This window comes from Xiphophorus couchianus, chromosome 5 (assembly GCF_001444195.1).
Source record: "Xiphophorus couchianus chromosome 5, X_couchianus-1.0, whole genome shotgun sequence".
NCBI classification, from domain to species: domain Eukaryota; kingdom Metazoa; phylum Chordata; class Actinopteri; order Cyprinodontiformes; family Poeciliidae; genus Xiphophorus; species Xiphophorus couchianus.
The window spans coordinates 35,023,579-35,042,761 of record NC_040232.1 but is presented as its reverse complement, the minus strand read 5'-3'; the positions used below and the strand labels follow the sequence as shown (position 1 = coordinate 35,042,761).

General features: G+C 40.1%; 1 protein-coding gene across 4 annotated transcripts in view; it reads left to right on the top strand.

Moving 5' to 3' along the window:
- The window catches only part of mgat3b (beta-1,4-mannosyl-glycoprotein 4-beta-N-acetylglucosaminyltransferase b), a 56,370-nt gene that overhangs the window by 32,538 nt on the left and 4,649 nt on the right, over positions 1-19,183 (top strand). For 2 of the 4 annotated variants that reach the window (XM_028016743.1, XM_028016744.1), the window contains exons 2-3: positions 16,235-16,688; positions 18,101-18,699. In XM_028016743.1, coding sequence (XP_027872544.1) covers positions 16,236-16,688; positions 18,101-18,699 — 1,052 coding nt within the window. In that variant the 5' untranslated portion in view covers position 16,235. Of the gene's footprint in view, positions 1-11,955; positions 12,098-16,234; positions 16,689-18,100; positions 18,700-19,183 lie in introns of all 4 variants that reach the window. The other 2 variants (XM_028016742.1, XM_028016745.1) reach the window with 2 other exon arrangements.

The window sequence follows — 19,183 nt, the reverse complement described above, 5'->3', positions numbered from 1 at the left end:
CATCTTCTTTTCTTACTTCACTTTAAACAACGTGAAGCATGTTGCCATGCTTCCCTCACTCTTCCTCCTCCTCCTTCCTCTCCGTGTCCTCCGCTCTGTTTACAATCTTTTTTATGGGGGAGATTAGAGCCAGCAGGGTAATATTCCAGCTGCCAGAATCCCTTTAGAGTTGCTTAACTCAGATTAAATTTGTAATCACACAAGTGGAACTCAATTAACTTAGTTGGGTTTCTCCTAATGCCTCTTAGCTCTTACCACACCTCAAGGCTTTGTTCTGGAAATAAAAGGTTGCTACTTTTTTGTGGCCCAAGGCAGAAGAACTGTTTTTCTACATTACCTTGCAACAAATGCCTAAATGAAAATGCTCATACTGCTCATAATTATTTCTCATCTTTATGGGGTTTTTTTTCTGTTTTATACCTCTAGAATTAGTATCTTTTGATTTAAAGTCCATTTTCAATTAAACCGAAGCATTTAAAAATGCAATAGGTTTAAAGTGACTGAACAGTGTTGGCAAACCTCAGTTGCTCTTTGGAAACTCAGCACCACATCCTGTCTGGGATTTGGTGGCAGATTTTGCTGCTTCGTGAAGAATCTTAATTCAGGAGCTGCCAGGTATTACCAGTAACTTTTTAAGGTTTCATTTTTAGTAGTAACCCCGTCGCCCCCTTCCTGGGTTTGTTTTCGTAGAACGGCTCGTGCTCCAGTTCTGAGTTCTGCAAACACCGAAAACATTCAGTCAGCACGAAGCAGAAAGGCGGCAAGCAAGGGAAAGACGCGCTGCTTGGAAGACGGAGAAACCTGAGTTGCTCTGTGCGGCTTCAGAGATATGGAGTGAAGTTTCTATTTTAATGGACAAATTTTCCTGTGGTTTAAGGAGAAGTAAAATAGGCACCACTTATAGAACTGGCAATACGTAGCATGTAAACAAAATTATGCAATTAACATCCCAGTATGCAAGCGTCTTAAACATTTAAATAAGAACTGAAATTGGAGATTATCGTCAAAGTTATTGTTTTGTATGCACAAATGGCCACGAATGACCTTTTCTTCGGGTCGGTTCCGTTCAAATTAACTTTAGTCATTTTGCACTTTGTAAACACGAGTGAAACTGAAAAGGCCTAGCAAAGGAAACCTACGACAAAAACAAAAAAAACCCAGTCACCTGAATAAATGTAAATTATGCAGAAACAGACTTAAAGTTTTTTTTTGTTTCCTATTTTGCTTGATTGGATGATAAGAAACTGAAAACTTGATCTTTTTATGCTCAGTGAAGCTGAGAGCGCCTCGTCAACGCTCCTCTGCGTGCGTGGAAGTTGTTACCACGGAGACTAAGACGAAACCTTCGGTAGTTTTATTTTCATCAACAGGGTGTTTTGTATGGAAATTAGATCCTTCTATACAGGAAACTGCATGACTGTGGATTATTGTTGGTACTTGAGGGCTGCCGAAACAGGAAGTTACTGTAGATATCAGCAGATTTCAGGAAGTTTAACACGTCACGGCGTAGGTACTCGCTTGCTCCGTCCTTTGCAAGCGCACGCCGGCAGTTGGAGAACCTTGTCGGATGGCGTGATGAAGCCGAGCTTTACTTTGACCTTGGAAAAAAACAAAGAACGCGACAGTCTCAATGGCAACGCCGGGTAAGTTTACTTGTTGAACACATTTCTCCACCAAGATAATTCAAAGTACTTTAAGTTATGAAAACATAAAAGAGCACAGTTCAGTGAGGTCACAAATAAAAGTAGAGATAAGTTGAACTAAAGACTAAAATTGATTTCAGTTGGTATTATGAGTGAAAGGCAACTCTAAACAAATGGGTTTTTAAAAACCCCTCAGAGTTTCGGCCTTTTTGTTGTTTTCCGGAAGTTTGTTCCAGATTAGTCATAAATGAATGAAATGAAACAACAGCAAATGAACACGACACGGGACGGTAACGGACACAACGGCGCTGTTCTTCCGCTGCATCAGGCCTGATTCAGCAATTACCACGGCGACCGCAAAAGACCATAAGGCCAAAATGGAATATTTCTAATGGCTTCAATCTTCCTGTTTCCATAATAACATTGATAGCAGGAGAGACAATAGGAGCCTGCTTTCTTTTAATGCCAGCTGACCTACTTTAGTTAATCCCTGGCCTGCTTGTGCACGCCTACGTGCAGCTGAATTTAAAAAAGCAAGCAGTTCTGGCTGATGTGTCAGCAGTTTTGATGGAGTGTTATTTTGTGATTGTCATCTGTCAGTCTGAGAGGATGCAACAGAGGTGGGCATTTCTCTAGCTTGATGTGTGTTTTAGCAGCGACTCTGGTGTCGTTTCTGCCCCCATATACGCAATAAACAGCTGGATATCCAGAATAGGTAGAGCTTAAAATCTGTCTGCGCAGTTTCTTTTTTGGGTTTTTTTTTTTGTCCTAAACCGTTTTTAATTCGGCAGTCTTCAGAGAAGATGAAAGTAGAAAAGATGGAAGAAAAAATAAAACAATTTTGGATTTTATGCAAAATTAAAAGATAAAGACATGTATGGGGAGTAAAGTTCAGACATTACCACAGATTTGTCTTTCTTTGTTTTCGGTGCACTGCACAGTCACATCGCGCCTGCAGTACCTTTAGCTGCTTCAGTTTCTCATGGAGAGGGGAGTGAGTGGGTGAGACAAAAATAGGGGGGGAAAGGACAATAAAGTGCTTTGTAAGCAAAACTTCACTAAAACATTCAGTTATAGAAAACGAACCGCAAGTTTTGATGCTTCAACATTGTCATTTTTAATTAGGCATCTTTTTCAGCGAGTGTAAACTTTGCTCATCGACATTTTCCCTATTTCAGCCATTTCTGCTTTTGATGTTTTTTGCTTGAAAACATATTATTAATAAAGCTGCTTAAATGATGCAATAGCTTTTCACCTTTAAGAAACGTCAGCTGCCAGTCGGATACTTTCCAGTCAGTGAACGCATCGTAACATAACAGCAACCCTCTTCAGCAGTGAGGTCGTTACTGAGGGAAGGAGACTTATTATCACTTTTATGAGTAACAACATTTAATTTCCATTTGGTATCAAAAAAGGATTAATTGAATTTGACTGATTTTATGCAGCTGTTAATAAAATTACATTTTAATGCTGTCGGAACCCATAAACAAAAATGAATTTTAAAACATCTGAAATAAATGTGTTTGATGAAAGAAAGAATTGGTTCAAATCTTTAATAAATTGCCTCTTGTGTTGCATTAGAGATTTTAAACTCTCAGCATCGATTATGGTAACCAAATAACAAGATTCCTTGGTGTAATCCTACAAGACTGAAAAAAAAGTATTCTCAGACAGCTTTATTATGTTTTTTTAAAAAGATTTTCTCTGTGTGCAAGTCTGTTTCCTTATCCGCTTGTGCAGGATTGTCTGTTGAAAAATCATGCAATTATGCAAAAATGATGGAATTACATGAAAATCCAATAAAAAAAAATAAACTCCAACTGCAGACTCCAGCAGCCTTTGACATCATTTGGTTGCTTCTAAAAATAGCAGGCTCTGTAATAAATCATGGCCCGACAGATTTTTGAAAAGCATCTATCAGCATTAAAATCTCTGCAGTGACCTTCAGTAAGTGGAGGAAATGTAATTAGAGGGGAGCTGGTGGTGGGGGAGGAGGGGTCAATTCGGTGAGAGCCACCCTGTCCACAGGAACCAGGCGCTGCACAAACAGAGCAAAGAAAAAGATTCGGTTCAGCTGAGGGGAAGATTGGGATGTGAATATGCCTCGACTGCCTGTGTGAACCCCTGGTGTCAGCGATGCAGCTGAGAGTCAGTGACAGAAAGCTGAAACGAAAGGAGGCAAGGAAATGAACAAAAAAAAAAAAAGTTAAAATGGCTGATTCGACTTGAGGAAAAAGGTAGAATTCAGTTTAGCCTCCGCAGGCCCAGAGGCGGACTTACTGTCTAGATTTAAGACTTATAAATATTGTTAGGGGCCTGACTGCGACACTGGGAAAGTTTTTTTTTTTCTCTTTCTTTGTTTCCCTGAAAAGTTCAGTAATTAAGGAAAACGTAAGGACAAAAGTGATAACGCAATGTATAGAAATCTGACATAACTCTGCAACACACTGGCCACCCAAGAAGCAAGGAGTGTTTTCAAAGTCTTCTTAAATGTGAGTTCAGAAAAAGCAACAAATCGTTTGAGCGCATGACAAATTAAAACAATATCAACAATTTTCATTTGCATGACTTATCATTTTACTCTTTTCTCTCTCTTTCTCTTTATACCAAAAAGTGGATGACAAAAGTCTGCAGTCTGGTTGATTTGTCTCAAATTGCTCCTTTTTAAGGGCAATTTTGTTTACAGAAACTTCATAATTCGTTTTTATTTGCTGTTTGTCTTGTTTTGTTTATTTATTTTTGGATAATTAAAATGTTTTCCAGTCCCAGTGTTAAATGTTCATTAGAGTTTAAGCTTTATTGATCTTTGATGTCATTTTCGTATAATGCACTTGAAAAGCCGTTAGCCTGACAATACCATTTGTCACGCCCAGGACTCTTTAAGTCTGTCTAAATTTAACTTTAGACATCCGTCCACAAAAACCACAAAGGTCGACAAAGAAGTGAAAATACTGAGAGAATTAATTTGGCTCACAAGTGGGGGAATAAATGTCCGTCTGTCATTTAATTCCACTCAGTTCGATGTGGGCAGACATTTTGAATTTGGAGGATTAAAACCATGGTGAAACCTTGGGCATTTTTGACTTAGAAACATTATTCCCACAATCACCAGGTTTTGCCTGGGTTGTGTTCTCCTTCTTGGATTAAGGAATCCAACTTTTTCATCATCCTGCAGTAAAAACAGTAGATAGACTGAAGAAATCTTCCCTCTTTCTTCCAACTGAGGTTAAGGAGCTGTTTCTCCAATCCCATTTCTGTTCACAGCAATAGGCAGCTGTGTTTTTGTAGTTCCATGTGAAAGATCCCTTTTAATGTATTGAAATTTTCCCTTAACGCACAAAAATCTCCTAAGGCCATCTTAACATCTACTGGTCATAATATTTACCCATAATAGAGGAAACCTGACATAAACCATCTGAACCCGAATAAATGCCAAACTAGTGTTTCTCCCTGAGGATCAGGCTTTGTGATTTTCGATCCCTCAGACCTTGGCCACACCTTCTGCTGAAGCAGGAAGCAGCCGACGCCCAGCCCAGGTAACTCACAAAGGGACGACATGATAAGTGTAGCAGGAAAGCGTTTGAAACTACGCATAATAGTTTTAAATGCAACTAGCAACTGTGCATGGCGGCGAAAGTCCCTAAATTAAATGAAACTAGCATGAAATGGTTTGACTGCGCAACTCATGATAAACTTACCATCTTTACTGGCTGTGAACTGATTGTGGGCTGCAGCTGGCTGAGATCATCACAAACACAAATCAGACGTTTAGACCCCTCAGTTCACCTGAGAGCATGTGAAAAATATGTCTCGTTAAAACTAAAGGGGCTAGTTGTCGTTTTACCATTTGAGCTGGTTCAGCTAAATCAGCGTTTCTGTATTTTTCCCACCAAACAAAAGTTGGGACAAGGTCTGTGAAAACAGATGATTGTGGATGCAGTTTTCTTTAGGAAGCTGATAAAACTGTTGGAGCGATAGCGTTACTGCTGAGCTGTGGAATATGTCTGAACAGAGCTTTAGCTAGACCTTCTTGTGAATGAAGGTTTTTCTTGTCTTTAAAGCAATCTGCTGGCCGTGGTTTCTTAGAAACGTTTTGATTAATTATTGAGCATAATAGTTTGGTAACTAGTTGGAATGCATTTGTGAATGGACTGAAAAGATTTTTTCGTGATGACATTTGTGGTGAATTGGCAGTATATAAATAAACTGAACTGAATTAATGAATGGCAAAGAATGAAAACATCTTGAACACGTTTCTGTCTGATTTTCATACAGCTCCAGTCTTAAGTAGCTTTGAGTTCAACATTTAGTTATCTTTGACTTTAAAATGTTGAATGGGACTATCTATTGAAATTTTAGTGAGCTGCTTTTTATTAAGAAGATTTCTTTTATTGTTCCGCTGGGTTCTGTCCTTGGCCCCGTTTTATTCTTTTTGCCTTGTTTGCTTCTTTCACATCATTTTTTAAAAGATTTCTCAAGGATTTCCTTTTCACTGCTGTCAACACATTCCCACAGCGTGTTGTGAACATCACAAAGAACTGTGAAGAGTATATTGTTCCACCCATATATAAAAAATTGTAGTCAGATTGGTTGAGGAACATGGGTGAATTGAGCAAAAGTTCACCCGGTGCTTTTATATTGGTGTCTGCAGTTCTGTTTTCACTTCCCTATTTAACACTTGGTTTTTGGAAATTTAAAGTGCGCCTCGCTTAAGGTCGCCCTTAACATTGCCTGATATTTCCTCTCATTTGTTTTGTGGCCTTTCTCCATTTTCAACACGGCTCATTCTGGAAAAGATTACAATGCCTCTACCCATGTACGATGACCCCTGAGAGAGGCATTAGTGTATAAAAATAGATTGATGTTGCGATGGTGGGACGCAACACAGATCAGTTGAGCTCTTCTCTCCAGCTGCAGTTGTGGGGAAAGCTGGAAAGGCCTGGTGGACGGCGCTGAATTATAGATGAGGTTAGAGAGATGGAGGCACTCCTCTGGCTTTCCCCATCCTCCCACCTCGGTTCAAGCATCATCACGTAGGTCCACACACACACACACACACACACACACACGCATTCATACTAAGCCAAAAAACTGCATGCTGCCTTGAGGCTCAGAGGTTTCACCCATTCATACTTCAACTCCAGATCTCTACTCTCAAAGACGTGCGTCCCTTTTTTAAATAATTATTATTATTACACAAACACAGTTTCACAAACGCACACATGTGAAACTGTGCATTTGCGTAAGGAATCTTCCGAAGCTTGCTTTGTGGCCCGTGAACTTCTGAGATGAGATGGACTTCCCGCTTTTGCTGCCAAAGGGAGCCAGGCTTTGAGGTTCAACAAGGTGTCCACTTCTCGGAAGAAGGAAAAAAGAAAAACTGGCAAAACCTGTCAAACTTCTGAGGTGAACAGGAGGTCACCAGATCTGTCAGTAGGTTTTTCTTTATTTCACGCATGTTCTGATTTTTGAGTGCAGCCGGTTTTGAGCTCGAGTTTACAAAAGGCACAAGAGCAAGAGCTGTAGAAATCAGTGGCATACATAACCTGACTCGATAAAGTGTTTTTAAATTTACAAATGTAGTTTTAAGTCTCTGGCTCTTTGACACTAGTCTGAAAACACATTAGGAGTAATTTTATATGTAAACAAAGGATGTAAAGTTTAGCTGTAAGCTTTCTAAAACCTCCCTGGTAACAAAAAAAATCTTTATTTTGCCAACTCGGCACCTCTAAAACTCGGGATAGCTCCACCACGATGCTGGTCTTCATGACATAATATGTCAGTTGTGACATTATCGCACAATATTTCCCAGCATGTGAGTTAGAGCCACAATCTTACAATCTCGGCGTTTCTTTCATCCCGTTTAGATAGGTTTGGAGAAGTCTGGGTCAGGTTGTTATAAGTTCAAAATGGCTGCCTGTGAAAAACAACAAGGGTTTCTCTGGTTTCCTTTCTTTCCCAAAAAACTGGTCAAGAAAAAAATTTATTTTATTCTAGTATTTTTCAGGTCTGGATAAGTAAAGAAAATAAGAGTTTGGGGAAGAACTGAATTTCAACTTCATTTCCAATCCCATTTTCATGCTTTTTTTGTTGCTCCTTCCTTCCAGCAGTACAGTGGTTTTCCAGGCAAGCCACTGTATCAATATGTGCGTTGAATTTAAAGTGATCTCTAGTATTTCATAATTTCATTTGAACATAGCGGAGTGAGAGGTGCGCTAACTCTTTAAAAGTCTGGATTTTTTACCTGGTAAATGTGTAGGGCGCTTGGGTTAAAACTAACTTGCATTTGGGCTAAAGAAATAACCCAGGTGTGTTTTTTAGAATCCGTTTACTGTATGAGTGATCCGTTTCACAGACCGACACAAGAGTTAGTTGTTTTCTTGACAGTTCATGATCGAAGACTTCTCTGTCATTTAACCGCAGCGCTGTAAGAGCCTATCGGTATATCTTTGCCTGTAGAAGCATGCGTCTGTAAACACTGAGTCCTGTGTTTTTACCTGCTTTTGTCAACGACAGTTTACATGATCTCATCATCTGCAGGGGCTCCAGCAGGCTCGTTTGAACTTTGGCCTCTTCAGAATATTAACAGGAAAATGTATGCGTTTGTCAGGTGAAAGCCCAGCCACATAAAAGTCACATGAGCAGCTGGAAAGTGGCCACCAGTGTATAAAAAGATAATCAATTTGTGTAGCAGCAGGAGGATCAGGCTAGTAAAACGTTTTTTGTTTTTTTTTAATCTCTATGGATAATCTGTCTCTCTCTTTCTGAGTCTGACTAAGCTAAATCTACGAGTTTCACTACAGTGACTACTTGCAGCTGAAGGTTTTACAGATGAGCGATTTTCTAGCAGGAAGCCTCTTTCTCTCCAGCAGCTGCAACGTGTCTTGTTTTTTGCTTTTCGATTCCACCATGGGGGCTTGTTAGGTGAGATCAGCAGACTGGTCAGAGGGGTCTGTGTGCTGCTGTAGAATCAGAAAGGAGCTTTGAAGCCCAGACAAAGCAGAGCTTTTCTAGAACTGAAGTGTGTGTACATGCAAAAAATAAAAATAACTTAGAGGTTTTTACATGGGATTGTTTTTTTGTTGTTGTTTTTTTTTCTAAAACTATTTGTATATACACTTACATGGAATGAGCAGAGTTTTCACTTGCAAAGATATAAAACTGTAGCTTGTGCAGATGATTTACTAAAGAAGTGGCTGATCATTAAAATAGAAATAAAAATGCATACAGTTAAAAAAATGGATTTGCTAATATTTGCCATATGGCTAGACGATATGGCTGAGAAACGTATCACGATACAAGCGTTTCATATCAGCCCATGTCGATAATTATTGGTTTTAGTTTTTTGTTTTAAACATCTGAAATACTACCAAACCTTCCCTGTTTTATAGTTTTGTCTCCACATTGTTGTTAAAAAAATATATATTATTATTATTTTTAAGCAGTTACGGCAAAACTTGAAACTGCTGCTGCACAAGTTACTCAACAGGTTGTTGCTAGGTAACCAACTAGCTAGTGAGTTGATGCTATCCGGCTAGTTAGCTCGCCATGAGAGGTTGAGCAGCTAAAGTCTTTCCTCTGCCTCCATCTCCCAGAATGCTGTGCGGTTCTGCATCAGAGTTTGATGCATATTCTATATATTGAATATCAAATGTTCTGTCAGACATCTTACCTACTGCTATTGATCAAGTGATATATAATCGATTTATCGTCCAGTCTTAACTGGCCCATACTGTAAAAACACCTGACGTCCATTTTTGAGGCCAGCTGGACATTCCTCACTTCAGATCATCCTGCAGATTTTCAGTCTGATGCAGGACTGAGCTACAATATTTATCTCCGTCTGATGAAACTATTCTTTTGTTGATTTGTGTGCTTTAGGATGTTGTTATGTTGACGTATGAAAATAATCAGTTTTCATGCAGATGCCAGAGAATAGGATGACGACACAGATTGGTATTTGGAACTAAGATCCCATTTCCATCTAAAGACATAAGGACCCAAACCATGATGCAGCCACCACCAAACCTTACAGGCATCACTGACCGTCGCACAGCGGCAACCAACGCACTGTTCTGCTTTTCAGTTGTGTGTGTGAACTCCTCCTCGCCGAGATCCTGTTTCTTCAAAACGAATCTCTCAAATTCAGGAAGGGGAAGCTCTGTTGTGCAACTACCTGCACAGCGGATCCAATCATATTAAAGCGTGCGATCACACACTCACATGGGCGTTCGTGGAAGGCTCAGCCAATCACATTTTACACCTGCAGAATACATTTGTCCATTATGATCATTTCATGATCATCTGTTAATTCAGAGGGTCCAAAGTGTTTCCCCGGAAACGTTTTTGGCCCTTTGAACAAATTTGTGTGCCGCCCACCCCTTAACCAATGCAGTTCGGAAATAGTACAAATTTGGCCCTCCAGTGGACACTTCTGTCATTTTTTTCATCATGTCAATTTCAATCTAATTCTTCTTTGACAGAAAGTGTTAGGCGCAAAGTATTTTTCTTTTTAATTAAATTTCATAGCAATAGAACTATAAACATTCAGGGACGAGTTACTTTGTTAAACTTTAATAGAAGCTTTTTTTGAGGAAAATTTCCATTTTTCTTGGTGGGAAGAGACTCAAAGATGTAATAGACCAAATAAACTGAAAAAAAAGTTAGGAAACTCTCCACCTTTTGTTTTAAACAAATAGTGCCTTTTTGCAAGGTTATTATAATCAATTAAAACAAACAAAATAATGAAAACGTAAACTAACTACACTGCGTGTTTCTAAAACTCACTAAAACGTACTGAAATCATAGCTATAACGTGTTTTGTTTTTGTGTTTACGAATATATTTATTAGCCTTTTTGAATTCTGCACCAAGAATTAGCCAAAGCAAAAACTAAAACTACCACTATAATAAAGACTAAAACTAAACATTTAACTAATAAAAACACACTCTTAAAAACGAATCAAAGCTAACTGAGTCAGACAAATAAAAAGTTACAATGTAATATTACAATACTGAAAAAACCAAACTATTATAAACCGCCTCTTTTTTTTTTTTCATCAAAATGTGTTTCATTTATTGCTGAGCAGATGGGGGGAAATAATGTAACTACAAAATCATTTTGCATTTTAACGTTGAAAAACAATTTGCATATTTCCAACTTTGGCACTCCGGCCCGTGTTGGAAACGTTTGGACGCTGTGTGACCTTACAGTTAGTCAGCAAGTGAACGTCTCGTCATCCACGGCTTGTAAAAATGGCCCCCGGTTTTAAAGCGGTTGCTATAGAAACTTGAAATCCCTAACGTTTACACTTCCAGATTTACACTTCCAGGCTCCACAAGAAAGTTTTGGACATTTTAAATGACTCTTCACACCCTGGCCATGGTCTCTTCCAGCTGCTGCCATCAGGCAAGAGATACAGAGCAATAAAAACCAGGACAAATCGCCTAAAAAACAGTTTTTACCCGAATACAATCATGGCACTAAATTCAAAGGCATAAGAACTTCTGCTCTTGACACAACTTTGTTATAAATGTAAATTCTGTTGCGACACCTCCAGGCGCTGCAACCATCTTCTGATGTCTATTTATTTCTCATTTTGTACTATTTATTTCTTTATTTTTGTATATTATGTATATACACATAACCTGCATCTTAACTCGAGTCGAGCAAATCTCAATCTCGTTGTAATCTGTTGATGACAATGACAATAAATCTTATCTTTGCTGCAGTTCCTGCGGATTTTCTTCAAAATGTTTAATTAATCGTCTCCATGTTTTGTTTTTTTGCAACAATTATGGTGAATGAATTTATATAAAAAACGTTGGTGAAACATTCAGTGTTTGCAGGCTCCCATGTTCACACGGCTTACTGTGAACGGGGAGAATTGTCCCTCTTCAGTGTTTGTGACTCTCCATACCAAAGGGTTGTTTGCAGTCAAAACTTACAAAAGCTTTCTTGTCAGGTGTTGATTGTTCTAAAGGTGTGTAAAAGGAACATAAAACCACACAATGAAACATTTATTGCAGGTAGGGAGCAGAGATCTTCCTGATATGGGCCATGCCTCTAATAACAGTTGGGTTAACAAAGAAGAGAGTTGGTGAGTTATTCCAGAAGGCCAACATTTTTTCTTTTGTGTGTGTGTGTGTGGTGTGCGGCTTCTAGCATGTGTTCAGTCGCCCCATGCGGCGACTCATGGGCGGGGACATTTGTTGAACTTGAAGGAAAGGTGCATTGTCCCTTTTTAATCGCAGGAGCAGCATTGCGGACTCTGTTTGACTTGTAAAACTCCACCCTGTGCGTTATCATACAAGCAGGATCGCTCGGCAGGAACATTGTGGAAGCAACCGCTGACATGAGCAACCTGGATTAGTTTCGACGGTCATGGCTTGGCTTAGATGGCCCAGGGTTTCTGGTCGGCTGGATTCACCCCAAAAATGGCGGCTGCTCCATCCGTAAGTGATTTTTGTGTACGGACTGGTGGTGGGCTCTGTCTGCTGAACTACCTGCTGCTGCTGCTGCCTTTTGGACTTTTGGGCCGACGGCTTGGGATTCTTCTCTCTGCTGCAGAGCTTTCCAAATTCAAAATCGGGTGAAAAGAAAGGGGAATTTGAAGTAGAGAGGCACCAATCCACTTTTTTTCGCTGCTGATACGGATACAGATTTAGTATCGGCTGACTCCGATACAGAAACCAAAGCTGAACTAATTATAACGTTTCTTTTTCTTAAACACAGACGTGAATGTACTAAATTGCAAATTTATCGGATAACTCTGCACCATTACAGCGCACTTAAACACACCAGAAGCTTCAGAAGCTTCATCAAACATGTAAAGACAACTTTAGTTTGTTCAGTCAGTAAAATTAGGTCTAGAACAGCCAATGTATAATAAATAGGTTGACTACGTTTGTAGAACATGTAAAAATAAACTACAACAAGAGGACAAAGCGTAGAACTAGACTGAATAGATCTGCCCTTATGGATCGAGCAAATTGTGACTGATACCCTGTCTAGATTATTTTTTTTCAATTTTGGGACCGATACAGATATTAATATCAGATCGGTGCATCTCTAGTTTTAAGTAGGATCTTTGTTAAACTATTAAAGCATCTGTCATAACAAAATCTCAACTCTATTTTAAAATGTATCCACATATAGTTACGGGGCTACAGCTTCTGCACCTTATTCCCACAAGAGTTCATTTACAAATTTTACAATTCCTTTATCATTTCTGCATCCAAACGTTTACATCCACAGATTTAAACCCAGCATTAACCCAAAGAAATTAAGCGTTTTATGAAGAGCTGAAAGTTTAAAATGTGACCTTGTGTATATCCAAAACGTATTAAAATGAACTTCAACATAAGAAATGTGCAGTTGTCTTGTGTTTTTTGGTGCGTGTCTGAATAGATGTGTAGCATTCACACGTTTTCACCGTTTATATTTTTGGTGTCAACTCTTGGTTAGTTGATACCATTTTTTTCTGAATACCTGGAGAACATTTGGTTTCTCCACATAAGATTTCATAAATGTAAAAAATAAATAAAAAATAATTTTCTTATTCTACTCTGTCAACACACACTTTGATTCTTTTGGGAAGATTCAAACTTCTAGACAAAAAGAGAAATCTTCTGAAACGTGCCCTTGTTTTAAACTTATATATTTCATTAGCTTATCTTATTGAGTCAAATTTCTTAATGATTTGTTTTGTTATCAAAGCCGGTCTGTCTGGTTAATGAGATTTTGGATCTAAATGAGATAGCTTGTATAAACAAAGGTAAAAAAAAAAAGAAAAGAAAAGTATGATTGCAATTTGGAGGCCAAACGTGTTTCTAGTAACGCACGACATCACAGTCTGAACAGGTTTTACGTCACACTAAAAGGTTTGCGTGACTTGCACTTGTTAGGCCGTCTCTTACGTCTTTATATGTCACTTAGACATCTTTAGTTTTTTCTCTAAATTTGAAAACTCCGGAGCTAACACGAGGTGCACTTTCCTTCTGCCGCGCCTGTCCAAACCTGTCCACGTTTTTCTCTCGGCGTCAACTCGACCAAATCAAAACAAATCACTGTTTCACAACCTGCAAGCGCCACAAAAGCAGAAAGGAGAGCAAGAGGCCGGGCTGCCTCAACATGCAGGATTTACCATCAGAGCCGCCGCGGTCGAGCCCTAAATTGATTTCTGTTCTGGCCCGAGCGCAGGCGTCCTGATTTAGTCATATGTGCTTTGCGCCTTTGTTAAATATGGTTTTATTTGCAACCGGGCGACCGCAGCAGTATTTAGTTCCAGACTGCCGGTCTGTTTTTCCTGAAGCCTGCGCTTGGCACTCTGGATTCACAAGCGTTTGACTCTTGCTGGCTTTGACTCCCGCTCCTAGAGTTACAGTTCACTTTGCGAGTGGAAGGTTTGAAGCGGATGTGACCGGGTCACGGCTGCCTCTCTGATATTCCAACACGCACGCGTGATTTTTTTACTTTTATTCATTGAATGCGCTCCGTTTCATCATAAGTCCTCCACATATGCGCAGCCTGTTGGTGCCGGCTCGGCTCTAAATGTGGTAGTGATTTAACGCGTTGCTTGTTTTTATGCACAAACGAGACATTTTGTTCGGAATGTCTGGGATTTTCTGGTGCTCACGCTCGTCACTGCTGGGTTCCCGTACAGAGAGGATGCTGAGGACGCTGCGAGTGTCTGTGACCGCGTTGATAAAACAGATCGGTGGAGTCATCACAGCATCTGCTCTTCTGCCGGATCTGGAGGACTTTCCACTCCAGCGGTCCAACTCGTTTGAAAGTGAACCTTGCAGTTCACTCGAGTCGAGAGCGAATTCTTGCAGCTGCTCTATTTAAAAAAAAAAAAAAACAACTTGTACGTGGAAACTTTTATGAAAATGGAAAACGTTTGAAAACAGACCAATTTCTGGGACCTGTTTGAACATTAGCTGAGCTTGGAAGGCTTAAACTCTTTGTCACTTCTCACCTTGTCATCTGTGTTTCGGTCGTTGCTGTTCTGACTTACTTTTTTCTGCGCAACACTCACTTCACATGAAGTTTATTGCGGAAGTATTTGATTATGTGGAACCTTTTTCTATATTTTGTCATGTTAAAATAACAGCCTTCGCTGTCTATCAGTGGGACTTTCATTAGACGTGTTGACACAAAGTAGTGACACGTGGCAGTAGCAGTAGCAACGCCATTAACAATCTGAAAAGTGTGGTGCGGTTTGGTATTTAGCCCCCTCTTATACAAATAAATTATATCCAGTACAACAAACTCCCTCTAGGTCTCGTCTAATTGGTGAATGAACTTTACTAAAGTGTAATTTATCTAGAAATAAACTACGCGAGACAGTGTAGTTTGGTTGTGAACGAGTTGAAAGCAGGATTAGGTTACAAAAGCAATGTTCCAAAATGTGAAAAATCTCACAATTAAGCTGAAATGGGCTGCTCATAAAAGATATTGTGTCCAAATGAGGCCCAAGATTGAGCAAGTTGCGAAAAATGCCTGGAAGAAACTGAACTCTGCACATCATCCCGATGGAAAACATGGCAGTGGCAGCATCATGCTTTTTGGTATCGGAAAGCTTGACAAAAAGCTGTTGGAGGCTGGGAAAACCAACATTAGGGTTTGTTATGATCCATGTCGTCATCACAATCCCCCTTGGGCTAAAATCAGCTAGCAATAGCTTAACGGAAAGCCTTGTTCATATGCTGGCCCAGTCAAAGTATAGACACACTGCAAAGAACACAAAATCTTACCAAGCATTTTTGGTCAAGTTTCTGGAAAAAATATATATCTCAGTACAATTGAAATAAGACAAAACTAACTTACAGATAACTTTTCAGCAAGATGTAAAACAAGCAAGAGGTCGCTTTAGGTCAATTATTTCTTAATATTGATAAGAAAAAAAATGCTAGTTCAACTGGCAGATTATTTCATTTATAACGAGACATTTTTCTCATGTTATGAATTAAATAATCTGCCAGTAGAACTAGTACGTTTTTAAAATTAATCATCGAGCTACAACAAGCTCTCATGTCTTGCTAAAAACATTTAAGTTTTTTTTTTTTCTTCTTTCAAGTGTAGTACGCTAGAAACTCAACCAAAATATGCTATGTAAGGTTTTGTTTTTGCTCTGCATCAATCCAGTTGAGGATGCGCTGTTCAGTTCCAGTCTTAGTTAAAGTTATTCTTGCTACAAATGAGCGTAAATATATCATCTTCAAAGTTGATAGATACGTAATGCAAAGGATTTCCAGCTGTAACTGCAGGAAAAGGTGTTTAATCTGAGTTTTGAAGGTCGAATAGAAATGTGCGTCGCATTTCTTTTAAGATTTCCAACTGCAAAATGCTTGGGGGGGAAAAAAACATGCTTTCCTAATTCTTCACTACTGTGAGGTAACTCTGCATCGCTCTGTCACGTGACATCTCTTTGAACTCCATCAAAGTTTCTCGATGGAGAACAAGACGTGTGAAGATGTCGGAGCCTGGTGCTTTACTGGGTCTGTGTGCTGAGCTGGCTTCATCAGCCTATGGATGTCACGTTTTTATTGACACGTTTCCTCCTTTCTGTCCACTTCTTTCCCCATCAGGATGAAAATGCGGCGGCACAGAGTGTTCTTGCTGTGCACGGTGGGTCTGTGTGTCATCTCCTTCCTCCATTACTACAAGGCCCTGCACTACGTCTCCCTGCTGCGCGAGCTCTCCGCTCCGTACCCCAACATCAAGTCCTTCATCATGGTCTCGGGCTTCTTCTGGAGGGAGAAGGGCGTCGCCTCCACCCCGCTCAGTCCCGCCTCTCCCGAAGAGGCCCCGCCGCTGCCCGTCCTCCGCCAGGGCGCGGTGAAGCCTGGCGGAGGGGCGGGGTCTTTGGGGGACGGAGGCGGAGGAGGGGGAGCGGTAGACCCGGGAGCGTTGGATGCCAACGCCAGAGTCGCCGGCATGGCCGGCCTTAAGCATTTCGAGGTGAGAGCGATGAAGGAGCCGGAGCCCCCGCATCCCTGGGAAAAACCAGAGGAGAACCAGCTGGGAGACTCGCCAAGAGAGGTTCAACACCCTGGCTTTCTGAGTTACTGCATGCTAACAGTGCATGCAGAGTGGAATATATGGCTATAAAGATAAATCATGCCTCCTGATACAAGAGAAAAGCTTAGGCTTGTCTTTTGTTTTGTCGGGATGGTCGATCCATCTTTGTCTAAATGAAGGCAGAGGAGGATGGTGACCTCAGTTTATAACATAGATGATAGAGATTGTTTTTTTTTAGTTTTGATTAACTTTTTGTTGAATAGTTTATATTAGAGTATTATCAACACAGGTTTAAGTGGATTCATGATATTGTCACCTTTCTAAAATGATGGCCTACGTCACTTAATTTTGCCAAAAGTTTTTTTTTTTTTTGTTTTTTTACCTAAATCATCTTTTGGCAAAAAAAAAAAAAAAGAAGACTTAGACCATCATTTTAGGAAGATGACGTAATATAAGACCTTCTCACTCCCATCATCGAGATGGTCCGAATATATTCTGACAAAAATAGATTTTGTGTTTGGTTTGTCAATATATCTCAATTTGAAAGATAAAATCTGTCTCTTATGTGGACTGGTAAATATTAAGATAATGAGTGGTAAAACGATTGACACAAGCTGTAGAAGGAGAATGTCTGACTTTTTTTTACACTCTTGGTTGTTTCTGTGTTCAGTTCTACAACAGAGCCGAGAGCCATGTGAAGGCTAGCTTTCTGATTTTTCTCCTCCATATGAACAATCCTCTTTGACCTGAAAGCCTCCACAAGCACAACATAATTTTGTGCCTGTCGCACGGAAAATATAAATATGTAAGCAGTGGAGGGTACACCTCCGCTAATGCGCTAATAGTTAAGCTAGTTATTTGTTTTGCTAACTTTGAAAATGCTAAGAGCACATAGCGTCTCCTAAATTACGGTAGCTTTTCTGGATATATTTTAAGCAGAATACAGCACCCGCATAAACAACTTCAAAAATACTTTATGAATCCCAGAGGGAAATTAACAACCAGGGCTGTTAATTAAACAAATACATGCAAAACTTCTTATGTGTGAGTTGTTCTCACATTCTCCTCTTGGTTGAATTTAGCGATATACCATTAGCTTCTGCTAAGTACCATGTTGGTATAGCGCCTTCAGCAAATGGAAGTAATGTTTTATTATTAGTGCTTTGGGGTTAGTGCAGCTAATGTTTTAGTTAGCACTGACAACTTTTGTATATTTTTTTAATGTAATTCCTTAAAAGACCTCCAGCTGAGACCTTTTAAAAAAAAATCTTTTGAAGGTTTAGTAGACAACACTTATTTCTAGAGCGATTGTTTTACAAATAAACATACTTTCAGAGTTAGCCAATGTGTGCTAATAGTAAATACGTGGTAAATGAAATGCCAGTGTTTACCTGAAGTGTACCTGAACTCCTTCTTACCTTCTTCCTTCCTAGAAACAAAGTGACGATCGTCACGTTGACCCCAGCCTACAAAAACTGCGGGAACAATTAGGGAAAGAAAAGCTGTCCAACCCGATAAAGTCCATGGGAGACCTTCACACCCGCAGTCACCAGCTCCAGGATGACAAAACCTCGTATTTTGTGCGCACGAGTCGTGGGGCCTACTGTTTCAGACAGGGGACGGAGATTAAGGAATCCTCTGTAAAAGCAGCAGCGGGTGCAGCTGGTGACGTTTTGGACGTGGATAAAGCCGCTCAGCGGAAACCTCTGGGGCTTCAGCAGCAGCAGCAGCCCGGAAAGGCAAAGGGCAAAGGTCAGCCTTTGGGCAGCGGGAAGCAGCTGGTGAAGTGTGTTTGCCGACCGGGCTGGCACGGACCTTACTGTGGGGTTCCTACCATGGTGTACCACTCCAACCTGCCGACGAAGGAGCGGCTGACGCCCAGAAAGACGCCGCGGAGAGTCATCAACGCCATCAACATCAACCACGAGTTCGACCTGCTGCACACGCGCTTTCACGAGCTTTCGCGGGCCGTGGATTTGTTCCTGGTGTGCGAGTCAAACTTTACCGCATATGGAGAGAAACGGCCGCTGAGGTATGGCACAATCTTCGTTTCTTCATCTGGGAGCGGGATGTAATGCACGATCACAGTAATATAATTTACCGCACGATAAATTGCTCCAGACGTTATCGCGATGAACGATAATATTGTCATGTTAAAGCCAGTTTCAACTCATAATAATAATGGCATAATAATGCGAGCACACATACTGAAAAGTCAAACAAACTTGAATTTCGAAAGAAAATTTAACTCTGATAACAGAAGACATTTTAAATATCCAGAATAAAACAAAACAGAGCAATTTCTGTTACGGTCATTCTGTTTTGACAGGGAAAACAGGCAAAAGTGGCAGGTTGTGCAGACCAACTACTTCACACCGGGTGTCGAATGTTTGCAACGTTTCTCAAAATGGCGGCTTTTCAGCGATATGAAATGGGAGCGTCTCTTTGACAACTGTTGTCCAAGTGAAAGTTGTTAATATCTCATGTGATTAACTGATTTATAACTTATTGTGACA